The sequence below is a fragment of the Sycon ciliatum genome, chromosome 2 (assembly GCF_964019385.1).
Source record: "Sycon ciliatum chromosome 2, ocSycCili1.1, whole genome shotgun sequence".
Lineage (NCBI taxonomy): Eukaryota > Metazoa > Porifera > Calcarea > Leucosolenida > Sycettidae > Sycon > Sycon ciliatum.
The window spans coordinates 50,047,111-50,069,466 of NC_088644.1; the positions used below are offsets into that span (position 1 = coordinate 50,047,111).

Here is a 22,356-nt window from a genome sequence, read left to right on the forward strand (position 1 = left end):
TTTCATAGGTGTTGTTTCTTCTCACTCCATTTCTCTTTATTAGTATCTTTCTGGATTGTTTTTCATTAGTACAACGTAGCTTCCTGAGGAGTGTTGTGCGAAAACTAGTTCGAAGTACAATTTTTGTTCATCATTTCTTCCACATCACATTTTTTCTTTCTTCCATGTTCTTCACTGCCGTCGTATACACTCGTTTTTTGAATACAATAAAAGCCTTTGTGAAAATGTCGGTTCAGCTCGTTCTGTTGATCGCAATTCTAAAACTATTGTCGCCTCGACGCCTATTTAAATAATAATAATAATACAGTAATAATAATAATATAAGCACATCCGTGAGGCACTACTGGGTGGGTCTTATGACGCACTAGTACAAGTCATCCGCGCTCAAGTCAAGGGGTTAAAAATAATAGTAACAACAATAATAATAATAATTCTAAGCACTCGCAGACTCCATTGCAGCCACTCACACATTACAGGGTACCTCACTTCAGACTCTCCAACTACGGTCTCTTCGCTGCATAAGTTCACTTCACTTCCAAAATAAATAAATAATACTAGATATAAATGGAATGCACCAAATTTTCGGGCATGGCCCATCTTCACGGTGAAAAACCAATCAACTTAAAAGCCAACAAAAACTGAATCGAGTATATAATTATGCTGTGTGGTGCGGTAGTGCTGGAAATGTTTGTATGTGTGTAGGGTAGCAGCAATGGTGAAGTGTGTTGGTAGAAAGGGAAGGAGCGAAGGAGACCAGTGAAGAGCTGTGTCTGTAAGTGTGAATATGTGTTAGTGCGGCGTGAAGGGAAAGCACGAGAAGTGTGGTTACCAGCAGCAATGGCGAAGTGTGTTCTTGTGTGTCTTGAGCAGCAGACACCCAGACATACGCTTCACACTGGAACACACCCAGGAGAATGCCTCGCACACATTCAGCTACCTCGACTTGTCTATCTCTGTGGCGAGTGGTGTTGTGCATTGGGAGTTGTTCGGGTGGTAGCTAACCACGGCGAACTGAATAATAAGGAGAGAAACAAAGAGAGAACTCATGCAGCGAAAAAATCGTAGTTGGAGAGTCTGAAGTGAGGTACCCTGTTATGAGTAATAAAAATAACGTTTGAGGTAGGTTTGAGGTCGCAAGTACCCACGCAAACACACACATCCAGTCAAATGAGGCACTTGTAGTTCCTTCGTCCTTTTTACTTTTTATATATTATCCTTGGCTGTCCATCTGAGTGTAGACCTAATAATTACATGTCCTTCGATTTTAAAGTGATACGCCGGTGACCTCTTCTACACGTAACAACTAGGATGACCCAAAGGCAGACCGCCTATCGTGGGGTCCTTCACATTGAAGCCCAAGTCTAGTGTCATCGCGGAGTCCCCTATATACCACACGCTGACGAATCAGCAGCCAATTACCACCCACAGTGTGACGTCACGTAGCGTGGGTACATGTATAAAAACCCTAGGTTTGCTACAGTCTCCAGTCAGTTCTGCACGATAAGTTTCTGTCACCGGTTGGTTTTCTAGCATCTTCCTTCAAACACCTTGCTTCCCACCAGAGATTGATTATTTGCGTGCCTGAGTGAGTCGCCGTCTCCCAACAGATATCAGAATCAGGTTCTCTCTGTGTAGATCCTTCTAGCGCCTTGCTAAGTATCGTCCTTGCAGAAGAGTTGGGATTATACGATTCTCGGTCTGAAGTCGGACGGGAATTGTGAATTTTACTGTAAGTATCTGTTTGTCTATCTTCCTTCTTTCAAGGTGTTTGTCCTATATCTTTATCTTTCCCCATTGTCCTCTTTCTCCCTCTCTGTCTTCCGCTCTGTGTTTCTCTCTGTTCCCCTCATCCTTTCACTCTTCTATTTTATTTTAATTTTAAATTTTATTTAATAATTTAGCCAGCGCAAGCGAAAAGGGACGTTATCCCGCGGCACTTGATTTTGAGAAAATCGCACTTGAAGTAAATCAGCTGATTTCCGGCTGTCACGTTCGGATGACTTGCAACTGTGCGTTTTTCGATGATACGTGCTTTCTTTGGAACTAATTCACTCTTTGGGTAGCAGAGCCAGCATCCCACAGCTCCTGTAGAAGAAAACACTGTCTTAATCGACCCACATACCACGCATTGGCGATGAAATATCGATCGATCGACCGCGCGACCTCCGCTGCACGCGCAGCATGCCCGAGCGTAAAAGACAAAGGAGCTTGCTTTCAGCGCAGCTGCCTTGCTCCCTTCGCTTTTCCCTGAGTCCTTGGGTTGGCGGGTTGACTACTCACCATGAGCTACCGTAAACGTTTCACCGTCAACGAAGTGCCCATAACTTTGCTATCCGTGGATGGATTTCCAATTGGTTTTTTCTATGTGATTTGTACATCTTCTGGCTACTAGAATCTGTTGATAACTCAAAAAATGCCCAAAGTTCGGGATAATGTCCCTTTTCGCTTGTTCTGGCATTATATTTACACATTCCCTCTCTCACTGCTGTATTATTCCCTATCTGAGTTTCTCTCTCACTGAGCCTCTCTCTCTCTCTCTCTCTCTCTCTCTCTCTCTCTCTCTTTATCTCTCTCTACTTCCCGCTCTTCTTTTCTCTGACTCATTCAATTTCTCTCTCTCTCTGTCTCTCACTCTAGCTCTCACTCTCTCTCTCACTCTCTCTCACCCCTCTTTCTTTCTTTCTTTCTTTCTTTCTGTCTTTCCTTCTCTGTCTCTGCCTTTCTGTCTCTCTCTCTGTCTCTCTCTCGCTCTCTCTTTCTCTCTCTCGCTCTCTCTCTCTCCCTCTCTCTCCCTCTCTCTCTCTCTCTCTCTCTCTCTCTCTCCTTCTCTCTCTCTCTCACTCTCTCTCTCTCTCTCTCTCTATCTATCTCTCTCTCTCTCTCTCTCTCTGTTTGTGTCTGTGTGTGTGTCTGTCTCTCTCTCGCTATCTATCTCTTTCTCTCTCTCTCACTCTCTTTCTCTCTTTGCCCCTCTGTATCAGAGTCTCACTGTCCATCCCGGACCGGAGACCACCTATCCCATATCTCAGTATCTAATAGTGTCTGTTTGGGTCCTCTCGTACGCATATCTGCTAGTGCAACAAGAATGGACTGAGGAAGCAGCAAGCGTTCCAAGTGAACAGTTTACCTTCGTGTTGACTCAAGCTTATGACTCAGGTCCATCAGGGATCATACCAGTCACTTGTCATCATGGTCATGACTAAGGAATTCATTTGTGGCCAGGAAACTGCACACTCGCAGAGTGAAAGCTGCGAGGCCAAACAGAAAACAGTGTGTCGAGCCGTGATCAGGAAACGCTGAGTTCTATCGTGTAGATGGCAGGAACCCAGTTCGCCAATACCTCAAGGACATATTATCTAGGTTGACATTCACCAGCGGATTGAGAAAAATGACCAAAGTTGTCTTGGAGAAAGGATTTCTTCTCCGCGTGTTTTACCGGCATTGAACAACAAGATTTGCTTTGGCTCTGGCGCTTTGCTGTGCAGACTTGACCAGGGAGTCGTAAAATAACTGTAATTTAGGACTCGACTGTACATCGCGTACATCGATCGGCACAAGCTCTGGTTTCGGGGCCATCGCCATTTTTCAAAACTGTGGTCGACGCTTTTTGAATTTTGTATGGTAGTGGTGAGCCCTGAAATTGGAAATATTACCAACAAATAACACGACTGGACAGAGGATCATAATCTAAAATTTGAAAGGAATATCTTGCCCCAAACCGGAGTCATGAGGCGACAAAACCTACATCGCCAGTTCAATCTTTTTTATAGTGAAGGCGACGAGGAGACAATAACTTTATTAATGCGATTAATAGTATAAGTGAAGCGGACATTACAAAATGATGAATGAGGATACATGTATCTAAAATGGTTGTTCCTAATCGATTTTCTTGAGACTATCATCAGGGAAAAATTCGTCTCACTTTAGTTAGTTTTGTTTTTCACACCTCACCTTGTATACTTCCCACTATCCGATAACCTATAAGTAGTTTGTTTCTCCGTATAGCCTCTATTGTGAGACGAATTTTTCCCTGATGATAGTCTCAAGAAAATCGATTAGGAACAACCATTTTAGATACATGTATCCTCATCCATCAATTTTTATAGTTAATTGGTGTTGAATCTGTTGTGTTTCTTTTCAACAAAATAATGTTTGAACAACAGATGGCTCAAGTTGGTAATGATTGCTACTTCTTCTACTACTCGAGCTGCAAGAAGGGTCCCGCTTGTTCATTCCGACACAGTGCCCCTGCACTTGGCAAGGAAGACGTCTGTCAAGATTGGGCCAGAGGAAGCTGTATTGTTCCGAATTGTCCACGTCGCCACATGGCAATACATGTAAGTATAGCGAGCCTGTGTGGTTGCTTTGCCTGCACACTCTCTTGCCTTTTTTTCTGGTAGGGTCCAGAAACTGACCGTGGTTGGTCTCCTGGGGAGGGAGAAAGACCCAAGTGCCATCCGTATGTGTGGCACGTGGTGTTAGCTGCCTTTGGAGTGACTTGTCAGAGCCTACTAGGTTCAGCCCGGTTCCATAGCTTAGTGGTTAGAGCATTGCTCACGACAAGCAAGTTCGCGGGTTCGAGTCTTGGTGGGTCTGGCGATTTTTTCTCTTTTCAGGCAGTTCACTTCCCCAACTGAACCTTTGGATTATTATTATTATTATTATTAAATGTCTCGGATACTGAGCCAATACTTAGAGTACATATAATTAAAAAAAGAAGAAGTTACATGGGAACGGTTTACATGTACGACGCAACGATCCACGACTGTAACAAGTTTAAATAAGATGTCAGAAAGTGCTGTAACAGGACACAAAACTGATATGTTAATTGAGAGGTCGAAATCGCTAAGCTTTTCGCCGATTTTGGAGAGTTCCATAGAGAATCGCCGAGAATCTACCAAATCTTCCATTATCTCACCAATTTTGAAGCCAATATGCCAACACTTCATATAGCCTACATTGTATTTTCAACTAGAGCTGAAACAAGTATAGCAATTCCGGCTGAAACAATTATACCCATTACTCATTACGCGATCGATAACTCCAATCAACAAATCGTTACGTTATAGGTTTTTTCGTTAGGGACTTTGAAAACCCACGTTTTGGTGATTTTGAATAACTTGCCGCTGTGAGTACGCACTACGCAGTTGCCAGGGGCATAGTCCATATCCTGAAGGTCAATTGCCTTCAAAACTGCCATGTTTTGGAGCTACCCTTTCACCCCTGGAAATTTGTTCGTATTGTGAAGTAATAGCTTGTGGAAAAAAGAGAGCGAATTTGTTGGTAGACTGCCACATTGCAGCTGGCGCCGTGCAGCAGGACTTTTGCCAGCACCCTCGTGACGTTGCAGATATGTGGCTTGATTATTGTAGTTGACGTTGATTTAGTGACTTTGGCAAGTTTGAGTCGTGTCAAGAAGTGAGGTAGGATTCAGTACTAGGCAGTAGTGGAACGTGAGTGGTAGTCTTTGCCGGTTTCTGAGGGTATCCAGGATTTGGTGTGCAGCGCCACTGGAAAACAGGTGGAGAACAAAAGGAAACGAGGAAAAGGACAAAACATAGGGGATGTAGGGACGACGTGCTGATGTGCTGGGAGCAACTCAACCGACCAGAGGTCTCGGCATCAGCGTTGCAACTAGGCATCGAAAAATGGGTGGGGGTTGCACAAGAACAACTGCAAAACAAAGAGAAGCTAGAGAATACCACAAAAATAATAACTTGGTGCGAAATAATAAGAAGAAAATAATGACGCCCCAAAGCGCTAAATACGAAATTAAGAAAAAGAAAAATCATAAACCACAGTCATTGCGCTAAAGCTGCACCAAATAATAATTTAAATTATAACTAAACCGGGTGGAAAACCAAGAAATTATAACAAGCAAAACAAGCTAAATAAAAAATTAATAATAAAAAATTAACTAATAAAAGGTAAATGAAGCCCAATATCACCAGCATAGCCGAACCAAGGAACACGACCCGTGCCATAATCAAGAGTTCATCCGTAGAAGTCGGTAGCCATCAGCCAGTGTTGGTGCGTGAGGTACTTATGGACATCTCCTTTGAACGTATGGAGCCGCTTCAAGCTGAGTGGAGCCCTTACAATTTCTCTTGGCAAGCTGTCGTACTGAGATGACAGAAAACGGGAAAGAGCTTGCTGTGGACTTCCCAGCACTGGATGTTGTATGAAAGGTACGACCTCGTAGCACGTGCTAAACCTAAAAATATTAATTTACTTTGGTCTGTGGGAGTCTGTGAGAGAACGCCCACTCGTTCCGTTGTGAAAGATTCCAGGGCCACGTTGAGGAGCTCTATCCCACCCCCCATGGCTGCTTCTGGACTTGTTTTAGGTTTGGGACTCGCGCACGGACTGAATGGGCACGAAAATGTGAAAAAATTGTAAATGCATGTGTTTGGCTCCTGGGTGGCTCGCACACCGTGGCACTATGGCGGAAATTTGAGTTTTTCCGGCCTGGAAAGCCTGTCAGTGAGGCGCAAGAACTTGTAAATCATGGCCTGAGGGCCACCATAGTGGCAGTAGTGTGTGGTCAAAATTTCACTCAAATCCATTGAGAAAAAAAAGTTACGGTCAATTGAATGCCATATGAAATTTATGGGTAGGCTGCCCCCTTAATCCATCATTAATCGGTGGCGCTACACCTTTCCGGCACCGTCCCACGCAAGCACACATATCTGAGCAATGGGTTAACAGATTCTTATAAAAATTTCAGCATTTACTCCTTGGATATACCCGTTGCAGAAACAGCAAACATAAAGCCAAAGATGCCATCTATCTAGTGTTGGCATACATGTGACGGATCTGTTCGCAAAATCTGCCGAAAGGTTCGCCTGTAACCACAATATAGAAGACCATGCGTCCTATGCATAAAATGAGTGCCACTGCAGTGTCTCACGCACACACACATGGCAAGACATTGAACCAAAGAAAGGGGACATCAGCAAAACAAGCCAGCAAGTGGAGGAGATTGAAAAAAAAGAACGATAAGCGCAAAAAATAACAAAAAGGTTTGACCTCTGCTATCATGAGCATATGAAGAGCAACCCTCTGAAACTTCGGTTCGATGTCTAGCTAATGCTTCACAGATTTCAAAAATGTATACTTTGCTGGGTCTGCAGGCCACGATTATCTCAGTAGCCTGGTTAAGAGTTTTGGTAATAGCCAAAAAAGGGGAAAAATTGCAGTATAATGCATGTATTTACAATCTGTGTCCACCACGCCAGCTACTTTTTATAAGGCCCCAGTCTCATAGGTGAGACCTTTGTCATCAACAGTCTGCTCCTCCACACCCTACCTCACTCTCCTTCGCCTCTGCCTTGCACTCTTCACTTCATCTGAGGATTTCCTGGCTGCATTCTTGGCTTGCTCACGGTCCAACTTCTCAAGCGCTGTCCGCGTGTAGTGACCAGCTGTCAGGCCCATCGGATCAAGAATCTCCTCCAAGGCCTTGTTCTTCTCGTTGAAGCAAGCAGTGGCTATGGCAACAGCTGTCTGGACAGTCCTTGACAAGCAAAAGCCAGTCTTTGGACAAATCTGCCAAATGAGGCCATTGATGCACTCGTTCCGATTCTGAGTAGCGCCACGCAAGCATTTCTCGAGAAGTTGCCTCTCAGTCAGCCGCAAGTACACAGGCTGGTCCAGGGGGCAGAACTGATGCTGCGGCTTGTCATCTGTTGAACACACAATGCATAACCAATGCCCATATCGTGCGTGCCATGCCTTGCAGGTCATTGCCATGTCCACGTACGTTGGCAGTATACTGCTCCTTGCAGATCTCATGTTTGCTCAGCTTCCTCTGAAATATTGTGCACTGCTGGCAGTGACGGGAGAGGACTTCATAGTCGATGACTTTGCCAGTATCCCACGAGATGGCAAGAAACGCTCCATGTAGGGAGGTAAAGCCGCTTCGCATCCACGTTCCGTCGTAAGTGACCGCAATATCAGGGGAAGACGCCAACTCTTTGGCATTCGCAGCTGCACACTCATGCTGCTGGTGGCAACAAATCTACCGGCCTTTGCTAGTACCTTGGTGTGCTTCTGGTATGCAGAGACATTCATGGGTGCAGGCGTATTCATCACAGTGCAGAATTTCACAAGGGATGCCCACGTCCTATCCATGTCATTGCAGTAGCCGGCTTTCTGTTCACATCCCAGCAGTGCCCAGTCTTCTTGGACATAGCTTCACGGCTTTCAGCCTCGCAGCTGTCACGGGCCAGCGATAGAGTTGAATCCAATCCTTCACGACGTACTTCACATAGTGTAAGGGTGCCATGGCACGCTGAGCAACAGGCACTATCAGCAAGTAAATTTTGTAAACATTCTAAATAAATAATTCGGCTCCCGGTCGTCAGGTAATCATCATGGTCATCTCCAGAGCTGTCGCTGTCACTGCCACTAGATGTCTCACTCTCACCAGAATTAGACTGTTGAACTTCGGCATCATCCCTATCTTCTGGCAACACAGAAGAGTCCTCTGCCACGACAATTTTCGTAATTTCACTCGACAATTAAATTATTTAGCGCATTGATTTCCATGGAATTTGCGCTTCTTTGGACGACCAGGACGGCCTACGTATTGCCTCTTGCCCATAGTGATCAAGGAAGGTTCCACAAAACAGATGAAAGCCAACAAAGCAGCTAAACTGATAAAGAGCTACAGTTTGGAGATTGCTGAGATTGGAGATTGCTGGTATAAAAATTTTACCAAAAATTTGAAGTACGACATGCGCACTGTGTATGGTGACATGCGCACTGGCACTGCTGATGCCGATGCTCTGCGTGGGACGCAGCAAGGTAAAATCAGGGAGATTTTCAGCCTTTCCGCGAAGTTTCATCGCTAAAATGCCAGCGAAATCAAAGTTATATGCAAAACATGTGTAATGTAAATTCTACTGCGTTAAAATTTGAATTTTTTGAATTTACAATTACTATTTTTGACAATAGCGGCCTTTGAAAGTCCATATCTCAAAAACTACTGAAGCAATTCACTTCAGGATGTGCGGTTGTGACCTACCCGGAGGATCTGGAAGCGAAAATGGGGTCAAAATTCGATTTTGACCCTCTGAAAGGTGCCAGAAAGGTGTAGCGCCACCTTTAAGCTAAACAGTAATAGAAAGGTGAAAATCCACAATCGTTCCAACCCTACCTGAGCCCAGTATATTCCAATTTTGCAGCCGATAATGAAACAATCAGCGGATTTTTCAGCCGAATCTGATGAATTTTGGTCGTTTTTTGGGCCGAGCGAAAAGCCCATCAGGCGATAAAATCGCGATATGGGGAAACCTATTGCACGGTGATGCATTCTGAGTTTCTTTGTTTTCGATGTGCTCTTGGTGACTGTCTTGTAGAAAGACCGTGGCAGCATGCCATGCTCCTGGGAGTCTCAGCTAATGGGGTGCATCAAGCCGTTCTGCCCATTCAAGCTTTTGAAGCTCCGTCCTGCTGCACCTCTGCAAACTGGCCAATTACAACCCACTACGACTGCACCCCAAGGAAATCCAGTCAAAGGTAAGCATTTTCGGTTTGCTGTAAGACTGTACTTAGCCCTCGTGCACAATAATAGCGTGTGTACGAGGTACTTATTTATGTATATAGAAATCTGCACGGCAAAATGGCTGCTACACTGCTGTTAGTTGTATGAAGCAAGAAGGCCCATTTCACCTGAAATATTAGGAAAATCAAACAAACATGTTATACGTCCTTGGTACGGAAAGGGCTGCGGGAGTTGAGTTTTACCGGTTACTTGCGTACGCTTGCTCATGGTGAACGCAATGTTGCTGGATGCGGCGTATCTATACTGCTTGCTATGCATCAAGACAATCTATCATTGATGCTAACCCTTACTGTCCTATCTACTCTGCAGCTGGACCAGCGCAGGTGCTTCCACCTGATTTCAAGTTGCTGATAACCATACCTGGTGACAGCAATGCACAGCGCAGCCCTACCATCCGGACTATTGGCAATTCTCAAGAAAGACTGCGACACGCCCCAACACAAGGGATTGCCACTGACTCAACTGCCGCTGACTCCAGAATGGATATGAGAAGAGCAACTCGAGCCATGAGCCGATACCATTGGGTTCATGCTCGCGATCATCCAAATCAACAGCATAGATCTGGACCTGCAAGTCATGGTCCAATTCGTTTGTTACCAACGAAAAGGGCAGCATCTGTTCAGCAAAAAGACCAAACGAAGCCGTTAGGCAAACGACGCAGGCCTGAGGTACTATAACTGCGAACATTCATTGGTATATCAATGAATGAGTTGTGTGTGCGTGTATGTGTATGTGTATGTGTGTGTGTGTGTGTGTGTGTGTGTGTGTGTGTGTGTGTGTGTGTGTGTGTCCCATATGGTGCAGTGGTATGTGCAGCGATTTCCAATCGATAGGTTGCGGGTTCGATTCCCGACGAATATGGTCACACACGTCTTTCTTCTCTTTCTCAGACTCTTCCTGACTTTTCTTTCATTCTCCTGGGTGGTTACCAACAGCCAGTGCATGCCGGAGGATGTGGTGTGATGTGTGTGCGGGAAAAACATGAAAAAGACCAAAAATAGGGATTCACTGGCCAGAAAAAATCACTTCAAATAGCTGTATGGTGTAGGCCAGGCTGAATAGTGACGGGCAATTCTTCAGCCTTGCAAGCTGTTGAATGGTGCAATCCCAGCCCAAGTTGCTATGGCTTCTGCCGTAGCATTGCTATCATCCCCTCCGGCGATGGGCGTCAAAGGTCAAAGGTGTGTGTGTGTGTGTATGTTTGTGTGTGTGTGACTGGGTGTAACTGTGCGTGATTTGTGTCGGTCTGTCTGTGTCTGTCTGGCTGTCTGTAACTGTCAGCGCATGCATGCAACAATATGCTTGCTTCTTATAGTGGCATTGCCTTCATTTATGAAAAGGAAATATTTCATTTTTGCAGACATAAATCTAGAGCACAACTTGCTAATCCTTTCTTTCTGACGGACACATGCAAGGATATGTATGTCTTGGTGCTGAAAGTTAACAGATTCATATGCCATCCTTTTTGTTGACGACTTTGGCGGTGTCCTTTGAGGATCCCGGTCGTTTCACCCTTAATCTTTTAGTTGCAGATCTTCAACCTCACTGGCGGTTACTTTGCAATATTTATTTTGCGTTCTTGAGTTACTGTGTAAACGTGTGTGCATCTCTTCCTCTCTGTGTGTGGCTGATTTGGGTGCTTATTGAACCTTAAAATGACGTCAGGTGTTCTTTTTCTTCTTGCCGGTGGTACGTGGCTCTGTGCCTGTCCTGTTTATGTTGCTTTTCATTGCAGGTGGAAGTTAAGGAGGATACATTCAAAGTTCAGTCGCTGAATAAAATTGGTCATACAAATTGTTTCACCAAGAAGCCTCTGTCAATGCCATCTTCATTTGCTCAGAGGCAGACATCATCATCTGCTCAAAGGCAGACATCATCATCTGCTCAAAGCCAGACACTACCATCGTGCCCTCTTCAGTCCAGTGGGCTGTCCGTCAAGGAGCTAAGAGCCAAACGCTTTTCCAAGCAGCAGCAGCTCCAGCAGCAGCTTCAGCAGGACACAGAACAAGAACAGAGAAGAAAACCCTGGGCTAAGGTGCATGCCAGCACCAAGCGACTGCCTGTAAAAGCAACCCAAAAGGTACTACTTGCTTACATGTACAATAAGTAACTGTTGCAGTACCACCAATGCTACTGACCACACCAGTGCTCAACACTACAAGACCAAACTTTGCACCAAACCTGAAAGTGAAGCTTGCATGTGCACCACTATTCATTTTGTGCATGGCTTGCTTTCTTCATTTTGTTTTCCGGAAAGGTGCCATTAGTTCTTTGCGCTAGTTATGTGTCAAATAAAGCTCACAACTTCATTCATTGCTTTAAGGTGCGTCATCATAATGTCCTGCGGATTATGGTTTACGTGTTGCACTGTCTTTTTAATTCATCAGCCAATGCCAGGCCTCTCAGCTGTTTTAGCTGTCTTTTTCTCTCTGTCTCTATCTCTCTCTCTCTCTTTCTCTCTCTCTGTCCCTATTTCTCTCTCTCTCTTTCTCTCGCTCTCTCACTATCTCCTTCTCTCTCTCTCTCTCGCTCTCTCTGTTGTCATTCTTCTGACTGCTCCATAGCCTGGTGATGTTCCAGCGACCCCACCAGCGTCCACCGCTGCTGGTCTTCACATCAAGTCTTTAGATGAAATCCGTGCTGAGAAACGCAAGCACCATGAGACCACTAGTGACAGCACTATATCTGCAGCAGGCACCTGTCAAAGGAGACCGGCCGATAGTCAGTCTTCCACTATTCAAAGGAGACCGGCCGATTCAACCAGCAAGGAATCCACATCAGTAGTTGTCAGTTCAGCAAGCAAGAGTGTATGTAGTTCAGTACTGAGTACTGCACCTACCAAGAGTTCCACTCAAGCGGTAACACCTGCTAAGATAACAAGACTCAGCAGTCATTCTTCTGGTAAGTTTTATTGCTAGTGCATGCTGGTATTAGAAATGTGCGTGAAGACGTTAATTTCGATCTGTTGTCCTTTCCTGTGCCTTTTCTTAAGCGATACCTTTCTCTGGTTGTTTATTTGTGTGGCCTGGCTTGGTATTTACTGTATGGTCTTTGGGATATGTGCTACACCTCTCGTTACATTCGGATAGTGAGTCCTGCTTCATTCTCGTGTGGCAAGACCATTTGCTTCAACACGGCTGCAGTGTGCTACAATACAGTTTAAGGGCTTTGCAAATAGTTAACGCTATTCCTGACGTAGGGGTTGGTAGTAGGTGATCTTGCGTGTATGATATGTATGTTCCAGCATTCTATGGCTAATGGGATGCTATAATCTGGCTTGATCCATTGTAAATATATTAAATAATTATAAATGCTTGCTTCTTCATCTGCACTATTCAGCTAAGAAGGAAAGCCCAGCCACTACGAAGGTGTCCCAAAGTGAAGGAAGTGAAGTTCCTTCCACTGCTGATACTACTACTATGAAGTCCGATGCCAAGTCTGAATTTGATTGGTAAGTGCTTGTTACGGGCTAATTCTCATCACACTGTGCCTTACATGCCATTACTTAATGTGTCCGAGTTTTCACACTGCACATTTTTGGATTCATGGTGCGAATTGAATTTGCATGGATTCAGCGGATTGAATTTTCCGTATTTTATAGGCAACTGTATGGTGGGTCTGACTTACTCATCTCCGACCGCTTTAGAAGCTGCATCTGCACCTTGATCCTTGAGGGTGATTCGGTTCCTATGGTTGTGAACATTTCAGTCTACCTGAGTCCCATGCTAGACTTAATTTTTCTTTTAATATTACGTCATTTTTGGGATTTAATTATAAACATGAGTGGTTCAGTTATTACTACTGCAGTCACAACATGGTAGTTTGAGTACATCACATCCACGACATTCCCATAGCAGTATCTGAATGTCCCTTCGTATTGTCTTACCGGCTGTAGATAACTTCTTATTCTTTTGACTGTTCTAGGCTCGATGACATCAACCTGCTGGATGACGATGCATTTGAGAAAGCGATGAAGGAATTTGTTGGTGACGTAACCTACGTCGACTTGAATAAGCCAGATCTTGACGAAACAGTCAACAGCGAAGATCTACTCCTGGAAGCGGAGCTGATGATTTAGACTAAGAGAAATTTTGTGTATTGTCAGAGTGCACAGTGTGCTCCTCATTTGCCATGCGTACATCATGCCCAATCGCCTTTGGGGATATACACCCGGTTTTTCCCTCTCTACTGCGTCCGTCGGCGCGAGGGTTTTTTCCCGGCTGGCTCGGTCCAGGAAAATTAACCTGACGGCCCCAATTGGTTTTGCATCATGCCCTATTTCAGCTATCCGCTGGCACACGTATTTGGGCATCTTCGGCTAATGCTTGATTATATTACTCATAATGCTTTGAGCGCTGCTCGTTATATCAGCATAATGTTATATCAGCATAATGCTAATTTGAATGCTCGCTTTTCACTTTCTCGCTGGCTGTGTTGGGCAGAATCATGTGCCAACCTTCACTACATGTATATTGCATTGTCATTTCATTCAGTACAATGCGCCCATATAATTATGGTCATATTTTCGACAACGCTGCTCAACCTTGATATGAATCAACTCACCTACTCCGAAGGCACATTCTGCCAGTCTGCAATGGGTTCTGAGACAGCCCGGAAGTTGAAGTTGCTTTGAAGGATGCTAAGGAACGTTGAGTTCCCAGCTCCTAGACAGCAGAATACCAAATTGGAATGAGTATAGCTCAGACAAAGAACTGAGGGTAGAGAGTAATCAGTAATGCTAGATCAATAAGATACAGTCATGCTTACCAATATTACCCTCGATCGCTATTGACTCGTGGGCTGCATGCGTAGGCCTAATGAGAACGGAATACAGTAAAACCTGGCAAGGCGACCACCTGTTCTAGAAGACCACTGCAACCAGAACCCAGGGGTGATATTTCCAGTTTACCCTGGATAAGGCTACCACCTGGTGACAGAGACCACATATTGAAGGTCCTTTGACCGGTCGTGATAGACAGGTTTATGCCTCATTTCTCGTTGGCTGACGTAGGAAAGAAACGAGAATGTAGTTCTTTTTAGTCTTTCTTTTGCATGACGTAACATTTGCTGCTCCCATATGCGAGATATTAGGAGCATGCGCCCCGGCTGCGGCATTCTTTTTCTTCTTGCTTTGCAAGTGTAGTGTATTTCTGATCCCGTTTTTTCAACGTACTTTCAGGATCCTTTTAGGAACATGCCTCCCGTAAAAGGACCCGTCGTGTTGCAAGCGCAGAACCCCCACGACTGCAGGCTGACGCGCAGCGGAACGCGATCGAAGTCCATGCGGCGGCGGCACGCCTGGAGGAGCAGGCAACTCGCATCAGGCTGCTCGAGGCCCAAATCGAGGTCGAAAGGGCCAGGGCCCCGGAATCCCCACGCGGCAGAGGTCGCAGACGGAGAAGTTCTCCGTCATCGTCGTCATCGTCGCCATCGTCGTCGTCATCATCTAGATCATCGTCGAGTGCCAGCAGTGCATCGCGGTCACCCAGCCCAAGGAGCCGGAGATCCAGGTCCAAAAAATTCAAAAAATCAAAAAGTTCCAACAAGAAGGCTCGCCGTCATCGCCATCGCTCGAGTGCTACGTCAACGGGCCCCAGTAAATGGAGGAACGTGGCGTATGAGCACCAGCACGCAGTAAACGCCCGGCTCCAGGAGCGCCTGGAGAAAATGCGGAGGGCACTGAAGTCCGACCGGCTGAGGAGCGCAACGGAAAACCTAAAGAAAGGAGAGGACATTCTAGAGGACAGGCAAGAGTGGCTCGCCGTCGCCGATACCCATGGGTTAGAGGTGGCGAACAAATTTGTGGAGGGAGGGGAAATCCTCAGCATTGTGACCTCCGCCGAAAAGAGCAAGAGACTGAATGCGGCCGTGCAGTGGCCCTTTCGGAGGGGGGGGGGGGGGTGGGCATCCCATCCAGGTTCGGCAGGGGCGGGGTGGTCACCCCTAAAGCAGCCGCACGAGGGGCTGAGCAGCCACCACAACAGCAGTCACCTTCTAGGCCCAGCGAGGCACCAAGGACGCAACCGGGGAGAAACCCCATCCAGCCTGGCCCCAAAGTCTGCTTCCGTTGCGCCGAGCCAGGCCACTTCATCAATTTCTGCCAGAAGCTAGCCGCTCAGAAATAGCTCTGAGGGCTGTGCGGACGGACTCCCCCCTGATGTAATAGATGATGAAGTGTATTCGGTGCTGAGTGTCGTTGACAAGGGGTGCGTGGCGGGCATGTGTGAATCTGACGATCAAGGGGAACTAGAGGGGCAAGGGGTGGTGGTGAGCAGTTTAGTTAGGTGCAAGCCATTTTGGGAAACTATGGGGGCATCCGAATTTGTGTTAAGGATCATTTGTGAAGGGTATCTACTCCCGTTCGTGCAGCTACCAAGGCCGAAAACTGTAAAAAATCACAGTAGCGCTCAGTGCCAATTTGATTTTGTCACAGATTCAATTAGAGACTTGATGGAAAGAGGGTGCATAAAGGAGGTCAAGAGTGAGGAGGCAGTGATTTGCAGCCCTTAAGGCGTGGTAAATAATGGAACAAAGTTAAGACTCATTTTGGATTTGAGGTACGTCACTACTTATCTGGCGAAATTTATATTCAAAATGGAAGACCTGAAAACAGTCGCAAGAGTCTACGAAAAGGGTGACTACGTGATTACTTTTGACCTGAAAAGCGGGTACCACAACATTGAAATTGCACAGGAGCATCAAAAGTACTTGGGGTTTAAGTGGTTTAATGCGGAGGGAACTATCACAACCTATTTATTTTGCGTGTTACCGTTTTGCCTCTCCACGGCTCCTTATGTTTTCACAAAAGTGACACGTGTTTTACTGCGGCGTTGGAGGGAGTTGGGCATAAGATGTCAGCTCTACATGGACGACGGGTCTGGTAGGCACTCTACTGTCGATAGGCCTTGACGGATTATGCTAATATTTTCGTGAAAATAATTATGCTTTTCGCATTGCTGAAAAAAATGCAGAATTATGCTATTTTTATGCTAAAAGTTATTATTATGCCGCATTATGCTCACATATGCTGCTAATGCATAATGGTTCTGTGCAAAGTAACAGGGGAATTTTTTTGTAGAGGGCGTTGTACTGTAGTAGCAAAAGTTCAACGGGATCAACGCACCGTCCGACCTAGCTACGACCATCACTGATTGTAGTGGGCTGGACATGTTATCAAGGGAGTCGTAAACCTACAAATTCCTAGTGCATCTACTTTTACTTGTACTTGTAGAACATGTACGATGTATGGAATTTGATGCGAACAGGCGGATTATTACAATTTTATGCGATTCGTATGCAATTTGCCTCGAATTATGCGATTATTCGATTTTGGTAGGAATTATGCGAAAAATTATGCTAGCATAATCCGTCAAGGCCTAACTGTCGAAGGGGCAAAGGTGGTGGCAAAACAGATGAAAGCTGATCTCTTGAGAGCTGGGTTTGTGCCCAATGAACTAAAATCCCAGTGGGAGCCATCACAAACGGTCGAAATGCTAGGCATGTGCATTGACCTCAAAGAGGGTCGAATTTTTGCGACAGAGCGCAGAGTGGCGAGGCTTAAAGAGTGCCTAGCACGGTTGAGCGGTCTAGCAGCGCCACCCGCGAGGGAAGTGGCGAGGCTAGCCGGCTTCCTGTTGTCTATGTCGCTTGCGCTCGGGCCAATTTGCCGTCTGCGTACCAGGGCATTCTACAGCATGATATTGTCTAGGAGTTCTTGGTACGCCCCAGTGAAATGGCCGGATGCGGCAAGGTGCGACTTGGAATTTTGGAGCACGGTTTTTGAAGACTGGCACGGCCAACCATTTTGGAAAAACTGCCCAAAGGCAACGGTCCTGACCTGGTCCGATGCGAGCGACTCTGGCTGGGGCGGATTTTTAGTAGGAGGCAGTGCAGTCGAGGTAGCCAGAGGAGAGTGGTCCAATGAGATTTTGAATGACCGAAGAAGCTCCACGTGGAGAGAATTGAGAGCAATCGCGTTGGTGCTTGAATCATTAGCACACAAACTAGAAGGAGGTATCTGCATTCACAGAAGCGATAACCAGGCAGCTGTGCACATTATCCAGGTGGGCAGCAGAAGGGAGCATTTGCAAAGGGAGGCCATGCGAATCCTCCAGGTGTGCATGAAGCACGGAATCCGCCTGATTGCCGAATGGGCTCCCAAAGAACAAAATGAACTGGCGGACTACTATTCGAAAATAGTTGACACAGATGATTGGTGGCTAAACCCGGCTGTTTTTGAACAAATCGAGCGTCCCCATACGCTAGATTGCTTTGCGAGTCTGAGGACGAAACAGTTAAAGCGTTTCTGTTCAAGGTGGTGGAATCCGGGATGTTATGCGATCGATGCCTTTACGGTTGATTGGTCAATGGAAACGGTGTGGCTTACACCTCCGTTCCACCTAATACCCAGGGTTTTGAGTATGTTAAAAATGTGCTGCGGCCATGGCACACTGGTCGTGCCTAAGTGGGTGTCAGTGGATAGGTGGCCAAAATTACATGGGAGGCAAAGCTGGAAATTTGTAAAAGGAGTTTTGGTGCTACCCCATGATGAAAACACATTTCTGGAAGGTACCTGCCCTTACAACTTGCTGGGGGGGGGGGGGGGGGGCAAGCAATATTATACAGAAATGCTGGCTTTAAGAGTGTGCATGAAGAATAACTGTTGCTGATTTGCGTACTGACACGATTGCTGTGGTTTTGTGGCGCGAGCATATGTGAGTGCACGGTGCAAGAGGCATTGTCCTATGTTGGTGTTCAGGGAACACCATTGCCTGCAGGGCAGGAGGCAGATGCTGCTGACAATGTCATAATCCGCAGGGTGGACGGATGCTGCTGCTGGTGATGCCGATGACGATGTTGTAGCCCTCAGGGCTCGGCAGACGCTGCTGCTGATGCCGTTGTATAATGCTCTTCAAGTGATGCTGATAGCTGCTGCAGATGCGGAAGCCGACGCTAATGCTGATGACTCTGTTGACAGGCGCCTCACGTTATGATCTTGTGTTCATGCCTAGAGCTGAGGGCGGTTCAAGTGGAGCCAACCCAGGAGCTCGTGAACCTATCCAGGAAGATTCCAGAAGTCATGTTGGCGAGTAGGGCACCGGGAACAGTGACCAAGTATTTGTCGACATTTCAGCGCTGGCAAGAGTGGGCTAGCAGTCAAGAGATCCCGAGCGTACCAGCCGAGTCTTGGCACATATGTTTGTATGTCGTGAAGCTGCTCCAGGAGGCACGGACAGCGTCACCAATAACATCCGCTATTTGCGCGTTGGCCTGGTCGCACAAGGTGCGAGGCCTACCGGACCCCACAGACAACGCACAGGTTCGGAACCTAGTCCAGGCCTCCAAACAACTGCTGGCGGCGCCGAAGAACCGGAAGAAGCCGATGACGAAGCAGATGCTAAACCTTTTTTCGATATTTTGGCTATGTCTGCCACCTTCTGCTGCTTACTGCGGCAATGTCGCTCCGAAGCATTTCAAAAGGCGTTTTGCCTTTTTTGCATCACCTTGGCATCATTACAAGGTGATAAACTCAGGCTTAACAAAACAACTTTCCCGTAGAGACCGTCAGAAACTCTTGAGGAAACTCCGTAACTCTAGCGGCAGGGCTGATACGCACCATCGTAGATTATCCTTGACTCACTCTTGTCCTAGTTTGCGTTGACTTTCAGATCTGCTCAAATGATCTTCAGCGCGATATTCCCGCTCCTTTTGATTTTTGATTTTTTTCTGGTTCAATTTCAGCCCACTGTTCCGACTCTGCCACATTTTCAGGCATTTTGGCCCATTTCATAAGACTTGTCGCCATCCCAACTACGTCCGTCATCATCCATACCTGATCGCTCCCGCTAAATCACGTCACTAGAACTAAAGTGGAAGGAAGATCTACTGCCTCCAAGATATTGGAGAAGGTTGTCCACCGGCAGATTACTGAATTCTTCCGTGACCACCCAGAGCTGTCCGCCTTGCCGCTGGAGCAGTTTGCGTACCGTCCAAAGCACAGTTGCTAAGATGCCCTCGCTGTTTCCATAGACAGGTGGACAAGAGCACTGGACAATGGCCAGCGATGCGCGATACTGTTCGCAGATATGAGCAAGGCTTTCGACCGTGTACAGCATCAACAACTGGTCAACGAGCTGGCTGACGTAGGGCTAGGCGGCTCGGTGCTGAAGTGGTTCGCGGACTATCTGTCCTCCAGGAGTCAACAAGTCGTGGTCAATGGGGAGCGTGGTGGGACTGTGCCCTGCACCAGGGGAGTTCCGCAAGGGTCCGTCCTTGGCCCCCTCCTCTTTTGCGTCTACATCCGCAAGGTTCCACAGATTGTTCGGAACAGTATTTCTCAGCTCTATGCCGACGACATCGCCTTTTTCGTCATTGGAACGGACCTCTCTGTCATGCTGCGAAAGCTTCAGGATGACCTTAGCGCTCTGGAGCTCTACCTTGATGACAAAGGACTTCTCATGAACCCTGACAAGACGCAGTTCCTGGTCCTTCGGCGCCCACGCCAACCTGTGCCGCATCTACCAATCCCCCTAGTTTGTAAAGGCAAGCCCCTCACCCCTGCAGCCACCGTGAAGTATCTCGGACTACTCATCGACGAGCATCTCACCTTCCAGCCGCAAGTCGAGAAGGTCTGCGGTGCGGTGTGCCGCCTTCAGACATGGCCGAAAAAACCTAACACCTGAAGCGAAGAGGACGTTCTATTTATCCATTGTGCAATCGACTCTCGACTATGCCAGTAACGCTTATCTGCACTGTCTCAGCGCCACCCTGTTCAATAAAATCGTGACGGTCAGTCACATAGCAATGAAGAAAGTTTTTGGGTTTGATCGTATGATGTCTACTGAAATTGTTCTCCGCAAATATCATCTCTATTCTTTTGAACCGCGCACAAATCTTAAACTCTATGTTTTCGTGTACCGCTGCTTGACCCCACATCTTGCTAGTCCCCTTCTCCAATCCTTGTTCCAGCTTAGGGCTGCTGTGCCTGGACACCAGGCTCGCACGCGCGGCCAGGCACAGCGCGCATTAGTTCTTCCGCCTGTTTCTACGCAATATGGCATGCGTTCTATTTCTTTCCTGGCGGCAGACAGATGGAATGCTCTTCCCACTGACTGCCGTCAGGCCCCGTCTCTTACTCTGTATGTAAACATAGTAAAAATTCACCTCGGGTTCCCAGTAAAAAGGCAACGCCTGTTGGGACTCCCCTAGTAAAATAATAAAATCTACTACTACTACTTGGTACTCTAGATACTAGATACTCTAACAATTTTATCAAACATTATGATAATTACCACATCAAATGCTGCGGAGACCTATCCAGAATCGGCAATATGCTGGCCCTGGCCTGGAGATCTGCAACTATAATCAGCTTCTACTTTGCAACACTAACGGATTAGTCCCCTTTGTCGATTGATGGATCAATCGGTAGATTCGGCTCTGTTTTTCTTTCCTTTCTTTCTTTTTTTGAATTGTACGTTGAACTCATTGGATTTCTTTGTATTCTGTATCTCGTTATCGTTATATTTCCCTCTAGCCCTCTCGCTTAGGATGAGCTTTCTTTTTTATGGCAGCTTAAGCGAAGGCTATATACCTGCTTTATGCAGGTTGATGCCAACGCGAACAAGCAAAATAATAATAATAACTACTACTACTACTACTACTACTACTACTACTACTACTACTACTACTACTACTACTACTACTACTACTGAAATGTGTTTTTATTGAAAGCACAAAGCAATGAAGATGTGAATGCAAGGAGGGCAATGAATTCAAAAGGCGAACAGCAAAATTGTAACAAAATAGAAAGATAACAAATATTAATGGCAACAGCAATGTTTATACATGAAAAAGGGGAAGGAAAAGGAAAGAAAAACATCCAAACCAGAACTGCTTGAACACCGCCAGAAATGAAACCGAGATTCATACAAAAGAAAAAAACTTCAGGACACCGGAAAACAAACTTTAGATCACATTTTGACATTATACGAGATGATGACAACGAAAAACTATGCCCTAGAGAGCACACGGCAGTCATTCACAAAGCTCGCCGAGCGCTTAGAGCGATAGGAGGACCTAGAGCCACGTAAACAGGTGATACACCAGCGAAGTAGGCAGAATGACAAACGGCATCGCAAATGATTGACAACAACAGAATACACCAAATCAGCATTTTTCTCTAGAATACGGCCAACCAATGCCTTCAAAAACACGGAACACTCCTTCCCTATCATGCCGTTGGTCGCAAATACCAGAGGGGTGAATGTGCCCCGATCGATCTGATTCACTCGCTCTGCGTAATGCCGCTTTTTTTCCCGCTCATTGCGCTCCAATTGGCTCATGGCTTTTTCACGAGACAGCAAGGTGGCCCTGGGATGCGTTACCCGGATATCGAAGAAGGCCTCCTGCTGCCGCGTCCAAAAGCCACGAGCCCTGACGTCAAGCCGCGCTTCCTGGGATCGGTTAGATGTTGACCATGCCAATGTCTCACCACCAAATGGGAGAAGGTTGGGCTCGATTGCCACATCGGGACTTACACTTCTGAGTAGCTCAGCGATGAGATCACGTATCTCATTATGCCTTGCGGTGGGATAGCCACCACAAGGGCACACCATGGCATGGTCAGTCGACAAGTTAGCTCCGCATACACAGTTCGTTGGAAGACCATCAAGCGGTAGACCGTACCGAAGGGCCACAGCATCTCGAAAATCTGATTTCTTAAGTGTTGTGCCATGGGCGGACCTTGGTTCAACAGTCAGCCAGGAGGACACGCCCTTCTCACCAGCTAT

At 46.4% G+C, this 22,356-nt stretch overlaps 2 protein-coding genes across 2 annotated transcripts in view; both read left to right on the plus strand.

Annotated features, from left to right (window-relative positions):
• LOC135810351 (zinc finger CCCH domain-containing protein 11A-like) overlaps positions 1 to 22,356 on the plus strand; it is a 126,406-nt gene that overhangs the window by 40,324 nt on the left and 63,726 nt on the right. The window lies entirely within an intron of this gene.
• LOC135810985 (sialidase-like) lies at positions 9,317 to 14,066 on the plus strand. Its single transcript, XM_065324354.1, has 6 exons — positions 9,317 to 9,522; positions 9,878 to 10,236; positions 11,304 to 11,648; positions 12,133 to 12,469; positions 12,908 to 13,019; positions 13,493 to 14,066. Exons 1-6 carry the CDS (start codon positions 9,378 to 9,380, stop codon positions 13,644 to 13,646), a joined length of 1,452 nt encoding a protein of 483 aa, XP_065180426.1. The 5' UTR covers positions 9,317 to 9,377; the 3' UTR covers positions 13,647 to 14,066.

Excerpts from the sequence above, each read along its gene's own strand:
- LOC135810985 (XM_065324354.1), top strand. The coding sequence starts at position 9,378 with ATGCCATGCTCCTGGGAGTCTCAGCTAATGGGGTGCATCAAGCCGTTC. Across the intron at positions 10,237-11,303 it reads GCAAACGACGCAGGCCTGAG|GTGGAAGTTAAGGAGGATAC; the intron begins GTACTATAACTG and ends TTTTCATTGCAG. Across the intron at positions 13,020-13,492 it reads GCCAAGTCTGAATTTGATTG|GCTCGATGACATCAACCTGC; the intron begins GTAAGTGCTTGT and ends TGACTGTTCTAG.